This window comes from Pan troglodytes, chromosome 1, assembly GCF_028858775.2.
Source record: "Pan troglodytes isolate AG18354 chromosome 1, NHGRI_mPanTro3-v2.0_pri, whole genome shotgun sequence".
Classification (NCBI taxonomy): Eukaryota; Metazoa; Chordata; class Mammalia; order Primates; family Hominidae; genus Pan; species Pan troglodytes.
Genome location: NC_072398.2, coordinates 5502659 through 5526988, shown reverse-complemented (window position 1 = coordinate 5526988; position 24330 = coordinate 5502659). Strand labels below are relative to the sequence as shown.

Genomic DNA, 24330 nt, shown 5'->3' with positions numbered 1-24330 from the left:
GTCTTTCTGCCGTGCTGGATGCTTCCTGCCCTCGAACATCAACTCCAAGTTCTTCAGCACTGGGACTCAAACTGGCTTCCTTGCTCCTCAGTTTGCAGATGGCCTATTGTGGAACCTTGTGATCGTGTGTTTAATACTCCTTAATAAACTCCATATATATGTGTGTGTGTATATATATATATACACACACATGCACACACACACATACATATGCACACACACACATACATACATACACACACACATATATATATATATATATATTATTAATTCTGTCCCTCCAGAGAACCCTAATACACATAGCAAGTAACTCAGAAACATTATTTTCATAACCAGGCCAGAGTGTCAATTTATTGCTCAAAGTTTCATTTGGACAGTATGTTCCTCATTTTTTTATTTAAAAGCACTAGAAAATAATACTTGCTGTGCCCTATTATTAAATATCATAGAAAATGAAATTGAATTATTGGGGGGTAAAAATTAGAAAACAATCTGTAAAATGCTTTATGACATTTTCAGTTGAAAACAATATTTAATTATAAAATATTACTATATTCCTTAAGAATTGCAATCCTTATTCTTGGCTGGGCGTGGTGGCTCACACCTGTAATCCCACAATTTGAAAGACCAAGGCAGGTGGATCACTTGAGTGCATGAGTTTGAGACCAGCCTGGGCAACATGGCAAAACCCTGTCTCTACAAAAAAATACAAAAATTAGCCAAGTGCGGTGGCAGGTGTCTGTAGTCCCAGCTACCTGGGAGGCTGAGTTGGGAGAATTACCTGAGCCTGTGAAGTTAAGGCTGCAGTGAGTCACGATTGTGCCACTGCACTCCAGCCTAAGTGATAGGAGTGAGACCTTGTCTCAAATGAAAATAAATAAATAAGTAAATAGTAAAATTGCAATTCTTAGGAACAATGAGGCTAAAAAAAAAGTATGACAGCCTTCACTGAACTTCACAGCTTGTCAGTTTGACTCTCAATCTTTTAAAAAAAAGGGAATTTACATGGAAATTACTATTAGTTAAAAAGCACTGTATGTGATAAAATCAGAAACAGATTTCCCATCTATTTTGACAAAACTTCAGGAAATTAAAAAGGTATTTTTGCTGTCAAATGCTCATGGTCAGAATGGTATACACAGTAATTCTGTAGTCTTTACAAATGAAATGTACACTATTACAAAATGTTTTGGTCTTCTGGATGATGTTATGGAAAAAGATACAGTAAGTCCTTTTGTTTGTTTGTTTGTTTGTTTTGAGACAGAGTCTCGCTCTGTCGCCCGGGCTGGAGTGCAGTGGCACGATCTCAGCTCACTGCAAGCTCTGCCTCCTGAGATCACGCCATTCTCCTGCCTCAGCCTCCCGAGTAGCTGGGACTACAGGTGCCCGCCACCACGCCTGGCTAATTTTTTGTATTTTTAGTAGAGACGGGGTTTCACCGTGTTAGCCAGGATGGTCTTGATCTCCTGACCTTGTGATCCGCCCACCTTGGCCTCCCAAAGTGCTGGGATTACAGGCGTGAGCCACCACGCCCAACCACAGTAAGTCTTTAATAAAAATATAGGAGTATGAATACTCTCCAGAAAAATAATCCTCCTCCAAAGCCTGATCTTAAGAATTTATTGGGGAAATACTTTACAGTTACACTCTTCCCTTTACATGTTTACGTGGCTGTTTTAGGTAAAGAGATACATGGGCATATATAACAAATGCTTAATAAATGTGTTCAAATCAGGCACACCAGAATATAAGACACTGTCTAGCCCACAAATTAGATTAAAAATAAACATATAATCAATGAGGAACATAAAGAACTTCCAAGAATACCACAGTATTAGCATATTTGGTCAAAAAAAGATAAATTCCAGATACATTTACAATGTAACAGCAAAACCAAGTAAGTAGAAAGAGGAAAAGAGCTCTGACGAAGTTCACTCCTTTGCCTCCATCTCTGCCCACTTCTCCTGGTGCTCTTTCTCACGGGAAGAGGTGGAGCTAATGTTATTAGTCAATTTCTACATTGGTTACGTCGCTTCTCCCTTTTAAATAAGCAGATTCATGCAGTGTGAGATCATTAGATTTCAGCAGGTCTGGCCATTGTTCTTTTTTTCCTTCCCTTTTTCTCTGGATACTGGCCACTGGTATGAGTTACTACAGCCAGGAATTAGGTGATACAATCCCAAGAACTGGAGTCAAACTTAGTGGGAAAGCAGGAGGCCCTGCTTATACTTTAAACGTAAATCATGAGATTATAGCCAGTTGATCCCAGAGAAGCTTATGCTAGTCTGTTAAAAATTAAGCAGAACTTTGACTCTCACTTGGCTTTTTATCCTTTTATGCTATGCCCCTTCACATACTTGACAAGGCATACAAGAATGGTAGCTTGGCTGACCAAGATTAGGCACTTCTGGGTTCTCTAAGCAAATTCCTCTGAAACACTATCTTTTAATTAAAACATAGAACCACACTTTCTTTTAATTCAAACAAAGAAGAGCACTTAAACCTGTCTGTGAGGCCCTTGCCTCTTTACACCCAACATCCTTCCTTTCCAATTGAGTTTTTAACTGGAAGAGCGACGCTGTGGCGATAATCCACCACTAAGGGAGGTAACAAACCCTATTTCATGCAAGAAATAGCAGTCTGACAACTGTCACCATAGCCACCATAATCAGTACCTATTCTTTTAATCTTATTGCCATTTGGCAAAAATTAAAGAAGGAAATGTATCCTATAAATTATTAGAATAATATTCTTATTTCACAATGTGTGGTTACAGTCTTAAAAATAATCCAAACTTCTGCAATTCTTTGCATGATAATTGATATACATAAGGGTATAGTTCTAGAATCATTTATCTTATGAAAATGACAGTAATATTTTACCACTTGAGGCTAAGTCATTAGGACCGTTATGGAGTTAGTAGTGGTACAAATGTTCTTTTTCTGCACTAACTTCTGCAGTAATTTAGAACTATTTTAAATTATTTCAAAAAAGATAACAGAACTTCAAACATATAAGATCTTTTAATTGTATACTGTAACACGTCAATATACAGCTTATTTCTTTTTCTTGGTTCATATATCTTGAGCCTCTCTAATCTCTATAATTTTTATGCTTATAATGAAGTTATATTAGAAACAAAATTATGCAGATATTCTCTTATGACTATACTCTGTTTCTCAAAATATTATGAAAAACTGTTGTCCTTATATGACATTTGAATATTAGTTAATTTCAATTGATAATAAAGCTTGTAAACTCTTGAAAAAACCAGTAGAACTTTACTATCACAACCTAGTGCTAGAAAGGGAGGAGTTCAGATCTTACTGCCTGGGGTTAAGTACTGGCTCCCACCCTGTGTGTAATTAAGGGGAAAATTTCTTAATCCTTCCATCCTTTATTTCCCTTAACTATAAAACAGGAATAATAATGGTACTCAACTTATAGTTGAAGTTCAAAATGAAAAAAAAATGTTTAAAGTGTTTATGTAATACGTGCTCAATAAATATTAGCTATTAAAGTTAGCTACTATTCTTTGTCCACATAAAGATAATTAAACATAAACATCACTCTAAAACAGATTCTCTTAGAATTTTTTACTCCAACTGAGTCTCCGAAAAGAAAAATCCATAGAAGTATTTTGAATTTGGGGTTCAATTACTTAACCATATCAGATTTACACTATTCTTCATTTCATTTCATTTTAAATGAAATAATTTACACATGTACAAAAGAAGCTTTCTTATCTCTGAGTAGGTAGGTGGGTGTAGCTAGACTTTGTTTTTCTTTTTGCAATGATGGAGGAACAAGGCAGATTAAATTGACGTAAAAGAAAAGAGGGATTCAGTTCAACAAACAAATAGAGAAGAAATCTACAATGAAGACAGAAAGGGATCTCAGACACTTGGCCCAGATCAAGTATAGAATATTATTCTTATTCACATAAGGAAAGGATAATTAACTTTATGTTGTGAGTGTGTAACTTCACCAAGTCCACAAGTTTAACGTGGAAAAGGGAGGATATGAACTCAGGCAGTCTATCTCCAAAGAGTTCTTAATCACTGTGCTAATACCAAATTTCATGGATAATACCTTGAAAATTTGTGTTTTCCTACCTGAAGATTAATTTACAACCTATTAAATCAAACATATTCTAAAGTGATAAATGGCAAGCTTATCTCAACACCTCTATCTTTAGATTAATCATGAAAATATCATTTTTGTAATAAGGAAATTGCTTTTCAATTTTCTATTGCAATGAAAAAATTTATATTTCTCATAAAAATATAAATTCGTACTTATTATGCTGGAACACTGAGAGAAGGAAAAGTCTACTTCCCTACTGACTCAGAAGCAGCCATTAAATAAGAGTTATTGTTTCCAAGATTGTTCACTTTCCTGCTGAGTTTACTACGACTGAGGGCACCAATCAGGAAGTACATCCGAGCCATTACTGCTCGTGCTTTTCGGGAGAATATGAAATGCGAAATGGAAAAGAACAAATCATCAGGGAAAACATTTTATTACAAAGTTTCTAAAATTGTATTAAAGATAATAAGGCAAAAATGCAAATTATAAAGTAGTGTGATGGCACATCAGTCACACATGAGCCCTATCAGCATTCAGTGCTAAAGTGCTGGATCACTGAAACGATGTTCACCTATTTGGTTTTAAACAACAGTAGGTATTTCAGATTCATGTGAATAAGACCCACCAATATATTTACATATCGTAAGAAAACTGGCTGACATCTTTCTGCAAATGGTAGCTTTTAATATGTTTCTTCCAGACAAATGAATGCTGTGCTGGGAATAAGTTATTATTTTCTACCTTTCTTTTATGATGGGTTGTAGAGGCATCCATCTCTTCCTCTCCTATATTATCAATTTGTGAAGTTGGACTACAATTCATTCTCTCCTCTTCTTGCCTCTGCAGTCTGTCTGCTACAGCCTGGATAGCTTCTGTCCATTCTTCCCTATAAAAATGAGTAAAATTTCCCATTAATAGAAGATGGTAAATGATTTAAATATTTTCCTTTTATAAACTATAAAATCAATACAAATAAAATCTATTCAGAGATCAAACACACTTAACACAGATAAGCATACACTCTCACCATCACCCCGAAGTGAAAATAATCCTAAGAGCATTTCATTCACCACATGCCTAAAGTCTGTAGTAGCATTTTTTGGAAGTATGTTAAAGGAAAAAAGAAAAGAAAAAAATTGTTGAAAACTCGAGTTAAAATCATTTACATGAAAAGTTAAATTTTATTTGTCTGTACATATATATATCCTACTTTTTTTTTTTGGAAACGGTCTCACTCTGTCACCCAAGCTGGAGTTCAATAGCATGATCTCAGCTCACTGCAACCTCCACCTCGTGGGTTCAAGTGATTCTCCTGTCTCAGCCTCCTGAGTAGCCGGGATTGCAGGCATGTGACACAACGCCTGACTAATTTTTGTATTTTTAGTAGAGACGGGGTTTCACCATGTTGGCCAGGCTGGTCTCGAACTCCTGACCTCAAGTGATCCATCCGCCATGGCCTCCCAAAGTGCTGGGATTACAGCCATGAACCACCACAGTTGGCCAATCTTAACTATTAAGTTGACCCCCTAAAAGTTTGCTGCAGTTTTCAGAAGTGTTTTGCTTAGCTATTTTAAGTCCATCATTGACATCCTGAAGATTTCTATGAGGTCCAACAGACATTCCAAGGAAAGGTTTTCAAAGCCAAAACCTTTCATTGTTTCCAGATCATAGTAAATTTCTTAGAAAAAATAAAAAAAAAGGATACAGCCTGTAGTTTGAACAATCAGTCTCAGGAGCATTTATATCAAGCATTTATTTTTTGACATTTGGCTATCAGACCAAGGATCATTATTTTTCCATGTGAATTTTTAAATCAGCTTGTCTACTTCTTAAAGTCTATTTGGATTTTGACTGGAATTACATTAAATCTATAGATAAATTTTGGGAAAACTACCATTGTAATCATTTAAATCTTCCAATCCATGAACATGGTATAGCTCTACATTTATATAGGTCTTTAATTTCCCAATGCAATGTTTGTAATTTTCTGTGTAAAGATCTTTCACATCTTTAACTGAATTTATTCCTACATACAATCATGCACCACATAACAATGTTTCAGTCAATGATGGACTGCATATACGATGGCGGTCCCCTAAGATTATTACACTGTATTTTTACTGTACCTTTCCTATGCTTATATGTTTAGATACATGAATACTTACCATTGCATTACAATTGTCTATAGTATTCAGTACAGTAACATGCTGTACAGGTTTGTAAACTGTGAGCAACAGGCTACACCAAATAGCCTAGGTATGGGGTGGGCTATACCACCTAGGTTTGTCCAAGTAGTGTGTTTACACAATGTTCCTAATGACATGTTTCTCAAAACGTATCACTGTCATTAAGTGACACAAGACTGTTCTTTTATGCTATTGTGGAGGGTTTTATTTCACTTTCTAATTGTTCTTATTAGTATTTAAAAATACAATTGATTTTTGTATATTGACTTTGTATACTGCAACTTTATTAAATTCATTTATTAGTTCTAGTCACTCTTATTTTTCTGCATTTTCTACACATGCAACCATGTGGTATGCAAACAAGAGCAGCTTTACTTGTTTCCAATCCGTATGCTTTTTACATCTTTTTCTTGCTTTATTGCCCTAGATCAGACCTGCATTACAAAGTTAAATGAAAGTAAACAGCAGCATACATGCTTTGTTTCACAAGTTAGGAATAACATTGTTTTCATCCCCCTTGAATATTATGTAAGTTGTAGATCTTTTATATAACATTTACTTAATCAACTAAGTTCTGTTCTATTTCTAGCCATCTGCATATTTTTAATGAAAGTTTGTTGAATTTTTGTCAAATGTAGGCCAGGTGCAGTGGCTCATGCCTGTGATCCCAGCACTTTGGGAGACTGAGGTGGGCGGATTACCTGAGGTCAGGAGTTCAAGACCAGCCTGGCCAACATGGTGAAACCTCGTCTCTACAAAAAATACAAAAATTAGCTGGATGTGCTGGCAGGAGCCTGTAATCCCAGCTACTCGGCAGACTAAGACATGAGAATCACTTGAACCCAGGAAATGGAGGTTGCAGTGAGCTGAAATCACACCATGGCACTCCAGTGAGGGTGACAGAGCAAGACTCCGTCTAAAAAAAAAAAAGAAAAGAAAAAGAAAATAAAACTGTCAAATTCTTTTTCTGCATCTCTATAAAATGATCACACAGATTTTTAACTTTATCATATTAATATGGTGAAATTAGCTTAATAGTTTCCAGATGTTAATACAACTTTGAATTCTTGGGAGAAGCTCCATTTGGCCACATAACTTAAGCTTTTATGCTTTTTACCTATTGTTTAATTTGTTGATACTTTGTTAAGAAATTCTGCATATGTTCACAAGTGTATTGGGCTATAGTTGTCTTTTCTTAAAATAGTTCTGTCTGATTTCTGAAATGAGGGTGACAGTGGCCTTATAAAATAAGTTGAGAAGTATTCCCTTCTCATTATTTTCTCAAACAGCTTGTAGAGGATTGGTCAAATTTCTAACTTAAATGTTTGACAGAACCCACCAATAAGGCTGTCTGGGCTTGGAACCTTTGAGGAAAGGTTCTTAATTACTAATTCACTTCCATTCACTGATATTGGGTTTTCTAATGTTTTCTTGGGTGTCAGTAATTTGTGTCTTCCCTCTTTTTCCTTTAACAATACCCCAAAACGTTTTTCAATTCTATTAATTTTTTTCAAAGAAGTACTTTTGGTTTTATTAATTATTCTCTACTATTTTTCTGTTTTCTATTTCACTAATTTCTGATTGCTATTGTTTCTGTTTTCTTTTGGTTTATTTTTCTGGTTTCTTAAGATACAAGCTTAAGTTAACGATGTGAGAAATTTCTTCTTTTCAAATACAGGTATTTAAGGCTACAAATTTCCTTCTAAGCATTCATTTAGCTACACCCCACAAATTTTGATATGTATTATTTTTATTATTGTTCATTTAAAATTATTTTCTAATGGCTCTTGTGAGTTTTTTGACCCAATGATTATAAAAAATTATGTTAATTTCCAGTAATTGACATCTATTGTCTTACTGTTATTGATTTCTAATTAATTCTGTGGATTACAGAACATACACCGTATAACTTTCATCTTCCAAAATGTACTCAGAATTATTTTATGACCAAGAATATGTTATGTATGTGTGTGTGTGTGTGTGTGTGTGTATGTTGGGTGTGTGTGTGTATATATATATGTTATGTGTATATATATACACACATACACACATACATACACACTTTAAGTTCTGGGGTACATGTGCAGAACGTGCAGTTTTCTTACATGGGTATACATGTGCCATGGCGGTTTGCTGTGCCCATCAACCCATCACCTATATTAGGTATTTCTGCTAATGCTATCCCTCCCATAGCCCCCCACTCCCTGACAGGCCCCAGTGTGTGATGTTCCCCTCCCTGTGTCCATGCGTTCTCATTGTTCAACTCCCATTTATGAATGAGAACATGGGATGTTTGGTTTTCTATTCTTGTGATAGTTGGTTGAGAATGATGGTTTCCAGCTTCATCCATGTCCCTGCAAAGGACATGAACTCATCCTTTTTTATGGCTACATAGTATTCCATGGTGTATATGTACCACACTTTTTTTATCCAGTCTATCACTGATGGACATTTGGGTTGGTTCCAAGTCTTTGCTATTGTGAATAGTGCCGCAATAAACATACGTGTACATGTGTCTTTATGGTAGAATGATTTATAATCCTTTGGGTATATACCCAGTAATGGGATTGCTAGGTCAAATGGTATTTCTAGTTCTAGATCCTTGAGGAATCGCCACACTGTCTTCCACAATGGTTGAACTAATTTACACTCCCACCAATAGTGTAATAGCATTCCTATTTCTCCATATCCTCTCCAGCATCTGTTGTTTCCTGACTTTTTAATGATTGCCATTCTAACTGGTGTGAGATGGTATCTCATTGTGTTTTGATTTGCATTTCTCTAATGACCAGTGATGATGAGCATTTTTTCATACATTTGTTGGCTGCATAAATGTCTTTTGAGAAGTGTCTGTTCATATCCTTTGCCCACTTTTTGATGGGGTTGTTTTCTTCTTATAAATTTGTTTAAGTTCTTTGTAGATTCTGGATATTAGCCCTTTGTCAGACGGATAGATTGCAAAAATTTTCTCCCATTCTGTAGGCTGCCTGTTCTCTCTGATGATAGTTTCTTTCACTGTGCAGAAGCTCTTTAGTTTAATTAAATCCCATTCGTCAATTTTGGCTTTTGTTGCCATTGCTTTTGGTGTTTTAGACATGAAGTCTTTGCCCATGCCTATGTCCTGAATGGTACTGCCTAGGTTTTCTTCTAGGGTTTTTATGGTTTTAGGTCTTACATTTAAGTCTTTAATCCACCTTGGGTTGATTTTTGTATAAGGTGGCAGTAAGGGGTCAGTTTCAGTTTTCTGCATATGGCTAGCCAGTTTTCCCAACACCATTTATTAAATAGGGGATCCTTTCCCCATTGCTTTTTGTCAGGTTTATCAAAGATCAGATGGTTGTAGATGTGTGGTATTATTTCTGAGGCCTCTGTTCTGTTCCATTGGTCTGTATCTCTGTTTTGGTACTAGTAGCATGCTGTTTTTGTTACTGTAGCCTTGTGGTATAGTTTGAAGTCAGGCAGCATGATGCCTCCAGCTTTGTTCTTTTTGCTCAGGATTGTCTTGGCTATGCGGGCTATTTTTTGGTTCCATATGAAGTTTAAAGTAGTTTTTTCCAGTTCTGTGAAAAGAGTCAATGGTAGCTTGATGGGGTTAGCACTGAACCTATAAATTACTTTGGGCAGTATGACCATTTTCTTGATATTGATTCTTCCTATCCATGAGCACGGGATGTTTTTCCATTTGTTTGTGTCCTCTTATTTCCTTGAGCAGTGGTTTGTAGTTCTCCTTGAAGAGGTCCTTCACATACCTTGTAAATTGGATTCCTAGGTACTTTAAGCTCTTTGGAGCAATTGTGAATGGGAGTTCACTCATGATTTGGCTGTTTATTATTGGTGTATAGGAATGCTTGTGATTTTTGCACATTGATTTTGTATCCTGAGACTTTGCCGAAGTTGCATATCAGCTTAAGGAGATTTGGGGCTGAGACAACGGGGTTTTCTAAACATACGATCATGTCATCTGCAAACAGAGACAATTTGACTTCCTCTCTTCCTATTTGAATATCCTTTATTTCTTTCTCTTACCTGATTTCCCTGGCCAGAACTTTCAATACTATGTTGAATAGGAGTGGTGAGAGGGGGCATCCTTGTATTGTGCCAGTTTTCAAAGGGAATGCTTCCAGTTTTTGCCCATTCAATATGATATTTGCTGTAAGTTTGTCTTAAATAGCTGTTATTATTTTGAGATACATTCCATCGATACTTAGTTTATTGAGAGTTTTTAGCATGAAGGGGAGTTGAGTTTTGTTGAAAGCCTTTTCTGCATCTATTGAGATAATCATGTGGTTTTTGTCATTGGTTCTGTTTATGTGATGGATTACATTTATTGATTTGCGTATGTTGCACCAGCTTTGCATCCCAGGGATGAAGCTGACTTGATTGTGGTGAATAAGCTTTCTGATGTGCTGCTGGATTCAGTTTGCCAGTATTTTACTGAGGATTTTTGCATAGATGTTCATCAGGGATACTGGCCTGACATTTTCCTTTTTTGTTGTGTCTCTGCCAGGTTTCACCAAGGTTAAAATGTAGGAAAAAATGTTGAGGGAAGCCAGAGAGAAAGGTAGGGTTTCCCAAAAAGGGAAGCTCATCAGACTAACAGCGGATCTCTCTGCAGAAACCCTACAAGCCAGAAGAGAGTGGGGGCCAATGCTCAACATCCTTAGAGAAAAGAATTCTTTTTTTTTTTTTTTTTTTTTTTTGAGATGGAGCCTCACTCTGTCGCCCAGGCTGGAGTGTAGTAGTGCAATCTTGGCTCACTGCAACCTCTGCCTCCTGGGTTCAAGAGATTCTCTGCCTCAGACTCCCAAGTAGCTAGGAGTACAGGTGTCTGCCCCCATGCTTGGCTAATTTTTTTGTATTTTTAGTAGAGTTGGGGTTTTGCCATGTTGGCCAGGCTGATCTCGAACTCCTGACCTCAGGTGATCCACCCGCCTTGGCCTCCCAAAGTGCTGGAATTACAGGCAAGAAAAGAATTTTCAACCCAGAATTTCATATCCAGCCAAACTAAGCTTCGTAAGTGAAGGAGAAATAGAATGCTTTACAGACAAGCAAATGCTGAGAGATTTTGTCACCACTACAAGGCACTAAACATGCAAAGGAACAACTGATACCAGCCACTGCAAAAACATGCCAAATTGAAAAGACCATCAACACTATGAAGAAACTGCATCAACTAATGGTCAAACTAACCAGCTAGCATCATAAAGCATCAAATTCACATGTGACAATACTAACCTTAAATGTAAATGGGCTAAATGCCCCAATGAGAAGACACAGACTGGCAAATTGGATAAAGAGTCAAGATCCATCAATGTGCTGTATTCAGGAGACCCATCTCTCGTGCAAAGACACACACAGGCTCAAAATAAAGGGATGAAGGAATATTTACCAAGCAAATAGGAAGCAAAAAAAAAAAAAAAAAAAAGCAGGAGTTGCAATCCTAATCTCTGATAAAACAGACTTTAAACCAACAAAGATCATAAGAGACAAAGAAAGGCATTACATAATGGTAAAGGGATTGATGCAACAAAAAGAGCTAACTATCCTAAATATAGACGCATCCAACACAGGAGCACCCAGATTCATAAAGCAAGTTCTTAGAGACCTACAAAGAGACTTAGACTCCCACACAATAATAGTGGGAGAAAGAGACATGAAAAAACCCTTCAAAAAAAAAATCAATGAATCCAGGAGCTGGTTTTTTGAAAAGATCAACAAAATAGATAGACCTCTAGCCAGACTAATAAAGAAGAGAGAAAAATCAAATAGACACAAAAAATGATAAAGGGGATATCACCATCAATCCCACAGAAATACAAACTACCATCAGAGAATACTATAAACATCTCTATGCAAAAAAACTAGAAAATCTAGAAGAAATGGATAAATTCCTGGACACATACAACCTCCCAAGACTAAACCAAGGAGAAGTTGAATCCCTGAAAAGACCAGCAACAAGTTCTGAAATTCAGGCAGCAATTAACAGCCTACCAACCACAAGAAGTCCAGGACCAGACGGATTCACAGCTGAATTCTACCAGAGGTACAAAGAGGAGCTGGTCCCATTCCTTCTGAAACTATTCCAAACAACAGAAAAAGAGGGAATCCTCCCTAACTCATTTTATGAGGACTGCATTATCCTGATAAGAATATGTTCCAGCCTGATCAATGTACCATGCTTACTTGAAAATAACGTCTCTTCTGCCACTTTTGAGTGTAGTGTTCTATAAATACTAGGTATATCAAGGTGGTTGATAATGTTATTCTATGCCTTAGCTAGTTTTTTGTGTAGCTCCTCTACCAAGTGCTGAGAATTTTTAAATCTCCAAATACGGTTGTGAAATTGCCCATTTTTATCCCTTTAATTCTGTTACATGTGTTGATGACTGCTATATCATCCTGTGCAACAGACACTTTTCTCATTATAAAGTATCCTAGTAATCTATGGTAATACATTTAATTTGAAATGATATAATACGGCAATCCATTCTTCTTATGCTTACTGTTTCCATGATCAATCTTTTTCAATCTATTTATTTTCAACCTGTATCTTTATCTTTTTCTCCTTTCCTGCCTGTTTTTTAAATGATTTTACACTTTTTCAGAATTCCATTTTAATTTTCCTGTTGGCTTTTCAGTCGTCTTTTTTTGCAATTATTTTTATATATATCCTTAGCTTTACATGGTCCACTTATGTAATATATGCCAGAATAATTTCTAATTCCATTTCTCCTCCAATTAGCCTGGTAGCCATCATACTCTCACTATCTTTTTAGTAATTGTAACTTAAATTATAATATTTAACTTTGACTTTGCAAAGTCTAAAATGTCCATACTTTTAACTCTTACCAGAAAATACAGCAACCTCACAAAAAATTAACTCCATTTTTGTCAGGATCTCAATTTATGTTATTACTTCAGGTATTTTTCACTTATATAATTAAAACACAACATAAATTATTTAAAAATCAACGCTTACTTTTATTTATTGGTTTATTTAAGCATTTTGTTTTTCATTCCATTCTGTACTTATCCTCCTGAGATTATTCTTATTGTGTCTAAAGAATACTAGGTTAGTTATTATAGGTGTGCTAGTGACAAATCTTATCAAATTATTGGAGGGTGAAGGGAGTAGAGACAGGATCTCACTATGTTGCCCAGGCTGGTCTTGAGCTCCTGGGCTCAAGTGATCCTCCTGCCTCAGCCTTCCAAGGTGCTGGGATTATAGGCATAAGACACAATGCCCAGCCTCTTTCAATTTTTTACTGAAAATATTTTCATTTTACTTTTATTCATGGAAAATAGTTGTTTCTTAGCACTCATTTTCTTTCAGAACTTCGGGGATATCATTTCATCATCTTTGGAAATATTCCATTATTTGGGAACATTATTCCATTATATTTCATTATTATTCCATCCCACATATTGACATTATCTTTTGGTCTACATGCTGCTGCTCTGAAAGCAAACATTTTTTTCTCTGTCTACATTGGGGATTTTCCCACTATCTTTGTTTTTTAATAGTCTAATGAGATTAGGGATTTTCTTCATATTTTTCCTACTTGAGATTTATAGGACTTTTGAAATTATGGTTTGGTATCTTTATTTTTTAAAAATTTCAATCATTATATTTTCAAATACTTTTTGCTCTATTCTCTCCTCTTCTTCTAAGGCTCCAGTTATATATATGTAAGACATGCTCACCACATTGTTTTTATCTTACATTCTTTTCTTAATTATTTTTATTTTCTATCCTCTTATCTTTGCATGTTTCACTATAAACGTTCTGTTCTGACGTATTTTTGAGTTCGCTAATTTTCTCTAATGTGAGGTCTAGTTTGCTATTAAAGCCATCTGCTAGAACTCATAATTCCAAATGTTTTGTTTTCAATTTTAGAATTTCTATGGGGCTCTTTCTTTTTAATTTTACCTTGATTACAAATGAAAGCTATTATCCATTTGTTTCTTTTTTATACTTTCCCTCTGTAGAATCAAACAATCTTAACATACTTGAACATACTAATTAATGTATAGTTCTTTTATCTAGAGTTCCTATGAATATGATTCTATTGTCTGTTTTTTTTTTTTCCTCTATTATTTTGGCCACATAGTGTTGAATTTTTGTGTACTCATTTTTTAACAAGTCCTGGACACAACACATGAAAATTGAGGTAATGTGAGGTCTAGGAAGATATAATCTTCTGTTAGAGTGAATTAACATTTGCTTTTAGCAAGCTCCTAGAAAACTAGCAAAGTTGAATCACCTTCACTCAATTTCAGGACTGAAATAATTTATAGTTACATGTCAATCCTCTCAAAGCAAATCTATTTCCAGTTTACTCTTTCTTACAGGGTACAGTCCTTTAAGCTACCAATACCAAAATGTAGTGGTTTACCATGTCTCCTCTTTGGCAGATCCTAGATTCCAAAATATCACTCCCAGCTCTGGGAGCTACTCAAAACCTCTCCATCTCCAATACCACTTCAAGAACTAGCAGGTAACCCAAAAGGACAAGTAGGTTCACTCTCTGGGTTTCTTTCTTCAATACAGTTTTGGCCCAATAAATCTTAGCCTTATTAGCTCTCTGGTGTCTTTTTAAAAAACGAAAACAAACAAAAGTCTTTTCCAGCTTCACTAGTGGTAGTTAGCTGGACTACTGACCCAAATTACCTAATTCACCGTAATTCATGATACTTAAACTATAACCCTACACCATTTGGTGAGGGTGGGGGGGGTGGGGGGGTAATTCCTGCAAAAGAGTATCAGGCCAAAGTACCTGACTAATTGAAAGAGGGCATCCAATCTTTTAATTCCTAAGTAATGTTTAAAAATGTAATTAATTTGAAAAACAGAATGGAGACCCCTATGAAACAAGTACATTAATCTTTTAAAAGTACATATACTACTTCATATAAAAATCCATTTTCACCAACTGATTAGTTACTTACTAATAAATATTTAATTAAATGTCTAATACATGTGTGCTACTAAAGTTTAAAAAAGGAATGGCTTAGGAAGAACTTACAGTCTGATGGGGGAGCCTTGGTATTGTGGGGAAGTATAATAAAGTGTATGGGTAAAATGATACAAGTATACGCTAAGTACAGTGGTGTTCTAACAATAATACAAGTTTGTGATGGGGACCCAAAAAGAAAGGTAATTCTTGAATGTAGATGTGAAAAATGAATTGGTACTTACCAGGATGAGCAAGAGACAAGCAAAGGATACGAGGTGTTCCTAGCAGTAGGGACAAAAGGGCAAGAAGGAAAGAGCTACAGGTAATGTAAGAGCACAGTATAGCATTAGTACTTGGGAAACAACAAGGAGTTCAATGTATCAGGAACATGTTGGGGGCGAGGCATACGTGTGCGCACGCACATGTGTCTCTGTATGTGAGTGTGAGTGTAGTGGCCATGGTTGTGACAGTGAAAGTAGTTAGCTGTTAAGAAAGAAAAATGACCTTTGTCTATATTGTGGATGGTCATGTGCAGCATAATAAAGTACATATACAAATCATATTTAACAGTAAATTAGTGGTGTATCCAATAAATTAAGAAAAAAGGTATATGTGCTATGATCAAAATTATTAAACATTGCTTTAAAACACACAGAAATAATACATAAAACTATCACAAATGAAGAGATAAAACTGTTATTGTCTGCAGATACTAGGTCTACAAAGAATAAATGTTTTGGGTTACTTAACCCCAAAGGTGATGGTATTAGGAAGTGGGCCTTCGTGAGGTCATGATAGAACTCATAGATTAAATTAGTGCATTTATAGAAAAGTCCTCAGAGAGTTCCTTTGGCACTTTTACTAGGTGACAATACAGGGGAAAGACACCTTCTATGAACCGTGAAGAGGGCCCTCTCTAGACAATGAATTTGCCAGCACCTTGAACTTAAACACCTGGCCTCCAGAACTGTAAGAAATAAATTTCTATTGTTTATAAGCTACTCAGTTTATGATAGTTTGTTGTAGCAGCCCAAAGGGACTAAGGCAAATCCCATTTACAAAAGCATAAAAAAGAATAAAGTACTTTAGGAATAAACTTAACCAAGAAGGTGAAAGATTTGTACACTGAAAACTACAAAACATTGCTGAAAGAAATGAAAGGAGACACAAATAAATGGAAAGACATCCCATGTTCATGCACTGAAAGGTTTAATATTGTTAAGATGTCAACACCACAAAGTAAGCTACAGATTCAATGCAATCCTTTTCAAAATCCTACAGCATTTTTGCGGAAACAGGAAAAAAAAATCCTAAAATTCGTATGGAAACCATAAAGAATCCCAAACAGCTGAAACAATCTTGAGAAAGCAAAAAGCTGAGGGCTTCATACCTCCTGACTTCAAAATGCATTCTAAAGCTTCAGTAATTAAAACAGATTGGTACTGGCATAAAGACATATAGACTAATGAAACAGAACAGAGAGCCCAGGTAATAAAACCATATATATATACAGTCAAATGATCTTTGACAAGGGCGCCATGACTAACACAATGTGGAAATATAATGCTGCTGAGAAAACTGGGTATCAACATGCAAAAGAACAAAAGTGGAGCCTTATTTTACACCACACACAAAACCAACTCAAAATGGATCAAAGAATAAATATAAGACATGAAACTACAAACTCCTAGGAAAAAACCACAGGAGAAAAGCTTCATAATTTGGTCCTTAGAAATGATTTCTTGATGCTGACAAAAGCAGTAATAGATGAGTAGAAATATATCAAAATAAAAAGCTTCTGCACAGCAAACAACAGAACAAAACAGAAAACTACAGAATGAGAGAATATATTTCCAAACCATATGTCTGATAAGGGCTTAATATTCAAAATGTATAGGGAACTCCTATAACTCAATAGCGAAAACAAAAAACAGAAACACAAGTAAAAACTTGGCAAAAGACTTGAATAGACATTTCTTCAAAGTAGACATACAAATGATACACAGGTATTTGAAAAATGCTTAGCATTACAAATTATCAGGGAAGTACAAATCAAAACCACGATGAAATATCACCTTACACCTGCTAGTATGGCTGTTGTTTTTAAAAAAACAACAACATAAAAAATAAATAAGTAAGTGTCAGCAAGGATGTGGAGAAATTAAAACCTTGTACACTATTGTTGGGAATGTAAAATAACGTAGCTGCTACAGAAAACAGTATGGAGATTCTTCAAAAACTTAAAAGTAGAACTACCAAATGAACCAGCAATCGCATTTCTGGATATTTATTCAAACAAAGTGAAAAGAGGAACTTAAACAAATATCTGCCCTCTCATGCTCATTGTTGCACTATTCGCAATAGCCAAGAGGTGGAAACAATCTAAATATCCATCAGCAGATGAATGAATAAAGAAAATGTAGTGGCCGGCAGTGTGGCTCATGCCTGTAATTCCAGCCGAGGGAGGAGTATTGCTTGAGGCCAGGAGTTCCAGACAAGCCCTGGCAACACAGAGAAACCTTGTCTCTACGAAAAAAAAAAAAAAAAAAAAATTAAATTAGTTGCGTGTGTGGCTGTAGTCCCAGCTACTGGGGAGGCTAAGCTGGGAGGATCCCTTGGGCCTGAGTTCCAGGCTGCAGTAAGCCATGATCACACCACTGCACTACAGCCTGGCTGACAGAGCAAGACCTTGTCTCAAAAAAAAAAGAAAGAAGGCAACTGTGTTATATACATACAATGGAATATTATTCAGCCTTAAAAAAGAAGAAAATCCTCTAATATGCTGTAACATGGATTAACTTTGAAGACATTATACTAAGGGAAGTAAGACAGTAACAGGACAAACACTGTATGATTCCACTTATGTGATGTGTCTAAAGTAGTCGAATTCACAGAAGCAGAAAGTAGAACAGTGGTTTCCAGGGGCTGGGGGTACGGGAATGGAGAGCTACTGTTCAATGGGAACAGAGGTTCAGTCATGCCAGATGAAAACGTTCTAGAGATCTGCTGTACAATAATATGCACATAGTTAACAATACTCTATTATACCCTTAAAAATGAAAGAGGATTTCACATTATGTAATTTTTACCATAATTTTTTAAAAGAATGCACTAATGTAGCTAAGAACATTTTTGTTAAAAAAATAAGGGATATGTTGCTATATTAACAGTTAAAAATTTTATAGTTTCTCTAATTAAGGCCATGTGGTGTTAATGCTAGAGTACAGAAAGGTCAAAGGGGAAAAAAAGACTAAATCCTAAAAGTGCAAATATGTATATGTGTTATCCACAATCAGTGAGAAAAAAATGGATTATCTAATAAATGGAGATGAGATGATGGGCTCGCCATTGAGAAAAAAATAGAGTCCACCCTTATATCATGCACTGAAATAAATATAAGATAGGTGAGAGATATACACATTTAGTTTATGACAGGTAAAAATTTTAGACTGGGCAGAATATTAAAAATAAGAGAGTTTTTCTAACTCACACTAACCCTCTCTAAGTCTTCAATGATATTACACTAAAGTCATATAGATTCAGTTTGCCACTATTTTATTGAGGATTTTTGTATCAATGTTCATCAAGGATATTGGTCTAAAATTCTCTTTTTTGGTTGTGTCTCTGCCAGGCTTTGGTATCAGGATGATGCTGGCCTCATAAAATGAGTTAGGGAGGATTCCCTCTTTTTCTATTGATTGGAATAGTTTCAGAAGGAATGGTACCAGTTCCTCCTTGTACCTCTGGTAGAATTCGGCTGTGAATCCATCTGGTCCTGGACTCTTTTTCATTGGTAAGCTATTGATTATTGCCACAATTTCAGCTCCTGTTATTGGTCTATTCAGAGATTCAACTTCTTCCTGGTTTAGTCTTGGGAGAGTGTATGTGTCGAGGAATTTATCCATTTCTTCTAGATTTTCTAGTTTATTTGCGTAGAGGTGTTTGTAGTATTCTCTGAGGGTAGTTTGTATTTCTGTGGGATCTGTGGTGATATCGAATCCAGCAGCACATCAAAAAGCTTATCCACCATGATCAAGTGGGCTTCATCCCTGGGATGCAAGGCTGGTTCAATATACGCAAATCAATAAATGTAATCCAGCATATAAACAGAACCAAAGACAAAAACCACACGATTATCTCAATAGATGCAGAAAAGGCCTTTGACAAAATTCAACAACCCTTCATGCTAACAACTCTCAATAAATTAGGTATTGATGGGATGTATCTCAAAATAATAAGAGCTATCTATAACAAACCCACAGCCAATATCATACTGAATGGGCAAAAACTGGAAGCATTCTCTTTAAAAACTGGCACAAGACAGGGATGCCCTCTCTCACCACTCCTGTTCAACATAGTGTTGGAAGTTCTGGCCAGGGCAATTAGGCAGGAGAAGGAAATAAAGGGTATTCAATCAGGAAAAGAGGAAGTCAAATTGTCCCTGTTTGCAGATGACATGATTGTATATCTAGAAAACCCCACCGTCTCAGCCCAAAATCTCCTTAAGCTGATAAGCAACTTCAGCAAAGTCTCAGGATACAAAATCAATGTACAGAAATCACAAGCATTCTTATACACCAATAACAGACAAACAGAGAGCCAAATCATGAGTGAACTCCCATTCACAATTGCTTCAAAGAGAATAAAATACCTAGGAATCCAACTTACAAGGGATGTGAAGGACCTCTTCAAGGAGAACTACAAACCACTGCTCAAAGAAATAAAACAGGATACAAACAAATGGAAGAACATTCCATGCTCATGGGTAGGAAGAATCAATATCGTGAAAACGGCCATACTGCCCAAGGTAATTTACAGATTCAATGCCATCCCCATCAAGCTACCAATGACTTTCTTCACAGAATTGGAAAAAACTACTTTAAAGTACATATGGAACCAAAAAAGAGCCCGCATTGCCAAGTCAATCCTAAGCCAAAAGAACAAAGCTGGAGGCATCATGCTACCTGACTTCAAACTACACTACAAGGCTACAGTAACCAAAACAGCATGGTACTGGTACCAAAACAGAGATATAGATCAATGGAACAGAACACAGCCCTCAGAAATGACACATATTTACAACTATCTGATCTTTGACAAACCTGACAAAAACAAGCAATGGGGAAAGGATTCCCTATTTAATAAATGGTGCTGGGAAAACTGGCTAGCCATATGTAGAAAGCTGAAACTGGATCCCTTCCTTACACCTTATACAAAAATCAATTCAAGATGGATTAAAGATTTAAACGTTAGACCTAAAACCATAAAAACCCTAGAAGAAAACCTAGGCATTACCATTCAGGACATAGGCAAGGGCAAGGACTTCATGTCTAAAACACCAAAAGCAACGGCAACAAAAGCCAAAATTGACAAATGGGATCTAATTGAACTAAAGAGCTTCTGCACAGCAAAAGAAACTACCATCAGAGTGAACAGGCAACCTACAAAATGGGAGAAAATTTTCACAACCTACTCATCTGACAAAGAGCTAATATCCAGAATCTACAATGAACTCGAACAAATTTACAAGAAAAAAACAAACAACCCCATCAAAAAGTGGGCGAAGGACATGAACAGACACTTCTCAAAAGAAGATGCAGCCAAAAAACACATGAAAAAATGCTCACCATCACTAGCCATCAGAGAAATGCAAATCAAAACCACAATGAGATACCATCTCACACCAGTTAGAACGGCGATCATTAAAAAGTCAGGAAACAACAGGTGCTGGAGAGGATGTGGAGAAATAGGAACACTTTTACACTGTTGGTGGGACTGTAAACTAGTTCAACCATTGTGGAAGTCAGTGTGGTGATTCCTCAGGGATCTAGAACTAGAAATACCATTTGACCCAGCCATCCCATAACTGGGTATATACCCAAAGGACTATAAATCATGCTGCTATAAAGACACATGCACATGTATGGTTATTGTGGCACTATTCACAATAGCAAAGACTTGGAACCAACCCAAATGTCCAACAATGATAGACTGGATTAAGAAAATGTGGCATAAATACACCATGGAATACTATGCATCCATAAAAAATGATGAGTTCATGTCCTTTGTAGGGACATGGATGAAATTGGAAATCATCATTCGCAGTAAACTATCGCAAGGACAAAAAACCAAACACCACATATTCTCACTCATAGGTGGGAATTGAACAATGAGAACACATGGACACAGGAAGGGGAACATCACACTCTGGGGACTGTTGTGGGGTGGGGGGAGGGGGGAGGGATAGCATTGGGAGATATATCTAATGCTAGATGACGAGTTAGTGAGTGCAGCGCACCAGCATGGCACATGTATACATATGTAACTAACCTGCACATTGTGCACATGTATCCTGAAACTTAAAGTATAATAATAATAATAATAAAATAAAATAAAAATTTAGAAAAAAAAATCAAGTCATATAGAATGTCCAAACACCAGATTCTAGAGGTATATAGAAATGCACATACCAATGGCAAATATGAGTATGCTGTTTTTCATTTGTATTAATACTGTTTTTTCTTATAGTTATAAATGCAAATGAAAACTGATTGTTCAGAAGAGTAGTATATTATTACAGGAATAGCAGAGGATTTTAGAGTCTTAAGATCTGACAGAAATCCAGCTTTGTAAACACAAATGGCAAAATGAATTGTGCTTCAATAGATGTTAAAAATCCACTAAGAATAACATTTTCAAAGAATATATATTGACATGGGAAAAGTTCCACTCATCCAGCCAGTCAATAAATACTGTGTTGGGCCATGGACTATGTGCAAAAGATGTTTTAAATGAGCAAGGAAGCCATCATCTTTGCTGTCAAGAATCTTCAAGTTTAGTGAGAATGGCAAACAAGGATTACAGTTATAATATGATTGATAGAAAAGGTACAAAGAAAAATATCTAAGTACCTAGCAGGGGAACCTGCCTAGTCTATAAGAGTCAGAGGTTTTGTAGGAAAAATAACATTTTAAGCTCAGATCTGAAAAGATACATAGGAATTAGCCCAACTTAGTGATTATGGATTATGGGTGGACATATCAACAAATTGAAAGCTCAGTATTAATTATCAAGGGAGAAAAGGCCCAGGATCAATGGTGGGGAGGGGAGGGTGTGCGGGGAGGGAGGGAGTGCAGGGAGGGGAGGGTGTGCAGGCAGGGTAAGAGTTCGGGGACCCATACCCAGAACTGTATCTATATGAAAGGCCTAATTACATCTGCACATAGTAAGATTGGAAGTGCACAAAAGAAAATATTATCAGTGCTTAACTCTTTTCTATATTTCTTAATCAATCACACATTACCATTTACTCTACTGATCAAAAGTGTTATTAAAATAATACTTTACCATTTTGCTTTTATTAAAATTTCAGACAAGACTGTTAAAACTTTGTGTATTCATTTGGAAAATAAGGCTAATAAGATTTAACTTCACAAAGTTGCTGATTAGGATCAAATATAATAACATGTGCAGGATGGTGGTTTTGTGACTGTGGTCGCTGGGCCTAACTCAGTATCAGAGTGAGCAGATATAGAATTGGGAAGTGGTTGTAAAAACTGATAGATCAGGAGGATAAAAATGTGGACCTGATGAAGTTGATGAGTTGGTTACTACAGTGTTGTCACTACCCACTTTAGTAATAATGACAGTCAATGCTAATTAATCCTCTCTCCCGCTCCTTAGACCCAATCTCAGAATCCTTAGCAACTTAGTGCTCCAGACAGCCACTTACAACTAATTTAGAATGGCATGTCACTTGAAATCTTTTACTATCACTAGCCTTGGAATTTCAAGTATGAATACAATCAATTATACAATTTTTTTAAAAAGGTAGTTTGGCTATAAAAATGTCTTTTTTTTTTTTTTTTTTTGAGACGGAGTCTCGCTCTGTCGCCCAGGCTGGAGTGCAGTGGCGCAATCTCGGCTCACTGGAAGCTCCACCTCCTGGGTTCATGCCATTCTCCTGCCTCAGCCTCCTGAGTAGCTGGGACTACAGGCGCCCGCCACCACGCCTGGCTGATTTTTTTTTATTGTTATTATTTTTAGTAGCGACAGGGTTTCACCGTGTCAGCCAGGATAGTCTCGATCTCCTGACCTTGTGATCCACCTGCCTCAGCCTCCCAGAGTGCTGGGATTACAGGCGTGAGCCACCGCGCCAGGCCAAAAATGTCTTTTTAAATTTATATTTTAACCTTTAAATGTTCTGTTTCTCTGAAAGTATATCTTCTAGCATGCCCAGAGGTTCTGATATATTAAATATTATTTTGTAAGCCACTGTTATTCATGCATTATGCCAGAAGCAAGAATTTAGAGACTGTAGCATTTAAAAAATATATTTATATTTATTTACAAATAATACAGTCAGATACAAACACATCTTTAGATTGAGTGTTGCTTTTTCACAAAATGAAAACAAGTGAATTTCTTACCTTTCCTCTGGAGTATCTACATGAAATGTTCTCTCTATAACAGTGGTCCACTGGAGACATCTGATTATAAATGTGTTTGGCTTTGGTCGTTCTGTTTTCATTAATTGGCATTCTAAGAATAAAATAAAATGTTTCTTTAAATATGGATATATTTAAAACAAGAAGTAAATAATTGAGAACTACAGAGTTCTATTTTAAACAAAACCCAGTGCGAACTCACAGCTTTCTATGGATCTCCACTCAAGATTATTTACAGCCTGACCTTAGTCTTCCTTTCCAATCCTTCACCCATTCTGGCCACATTAACCACCTCAACTGGACTATATAATTTTCCCCAAACACATCTTAACTCTTTCATTTATTTATGCCTTTGCTCCAGCTGTTCTTGCTATCTGAAATACTTTCCTCACTTATTTTACCTCTATCCATATGCATCACCTGCAGTCACAATAGTACTGATCCTTGAAGGTCCAGATCAAATATTATTCCTTCCATGAAACCTTCCATAACACCTGGCCCTAGACTGACCATTTCATCCTCTCTATTCTCTTTACTTACTACCATATCCCTCATGTGTCACTTACCATAGACTATCTTACAGTATTACTTATCATTTTAAGAAAATGACAAATATCACTTATCCTTACCTAGATTATAAGCTTTTTGACA

At 36.2% G+C, this 24330-nt stretch overlaps 1 protein-coding gene across 5 annotated transcripts in view; it reads right to left on the bottom strand.

Annotated features, from left to right (window-relative positions):
• Positions 1–24330, bottom strand: part of AKT3 (AKT serine/threonine kinase 3) — a 360266-nt gene that overhangs the window by 141433 nt on the left and 194503 nt on the right. For all 5 annotated transcript variants that reach the window (XM_016934876.4, XM_016935872.4, NM_001280064.1 and 2 more), the window contains 2 exon segments: positions 23662–23773; positions 4831–4975 (listed from right to left, as the gene is read on the bottom strand). In XM_016934876.4, coding sequence (XP_016790365.1) covers positions 4831–4975; positions 23662–23773 — 257 coding nt within the window.